This window comes from Cystoisospora suis (genome assembly GCF_002600585.1).
Source record: "Cystoisospora suis strain Wien I chromosome Unknown contig_585, whole genome shotgun sequence".
In the NCBI taxonomy this organism is placed as follows: domain Eukaryota; phylum Apicomplexa; class Conoidasida; order Eucoccidiorida; family Sarcocystidae; genus Cystoisospora; species Cystoisospora suis.
In genome coordinates this window covers 28,311-28,678 of record NW_027153386.1, presented here as the reverse complement: position 1 = coordinate 28,678, position 368 = coordinate 28,311, and the positions used below count along the sequence as shown (strand labels likewise).

General features: G+C 42.9%; 1 protein-coding gene across 1 annotated transcript in view; it reads left to right on the top strand.

Annotated features, from left to right (window-relative positions):
- The window catches only part of CSUI_001479 (nuclear cap-binding protein), an 11,868-nt gene that overhangs the window by 8,817 nt on the left and 2,683 nt on the right, over window positions 1-368 (top strand). Inside the window, exon 8 of the mRNA XM_068061685.1 lies at window positions 117-150. Coding sequence (XP_067926341.1) covers window positions 117-150 — 34 coding nt within the window. The remainder of the gene's footprint in view (window positions 1-116; window positions 151-368) is intronic.

The window sequence follows — 368 nt, the reverse complement described above, 5'->3', positions numbered from 1 at the left end:
TAGATAGTTATGGCAGTGCATGTACGATGAGAGAGATGGGGGGAAGTCATCGCGTGAATGGCTGATATATCTGGGGGAAGAAGAAGAAGAAAGCTCTTGTGTGTGTGTTGCGATAGAGGTGGAGATGATTCACTCATGCATGTAAAAGATGTATGGATAAATGGATGTTCATAGATATACATATGGATGTATTATGGTAGAGACTCCAAGGCTGGTCTGGGGGGGGCGGATTCTCACCGCGCCCTAGTCCAGTGACTAACATACTGAAAGAGATCTAGATCAATCACTGAGTCCCCGGAAAGCACTTGTATAAAGATACAAATAGATACAGATATAAATCACTACATGTGCATACATAGAGAGAGAGA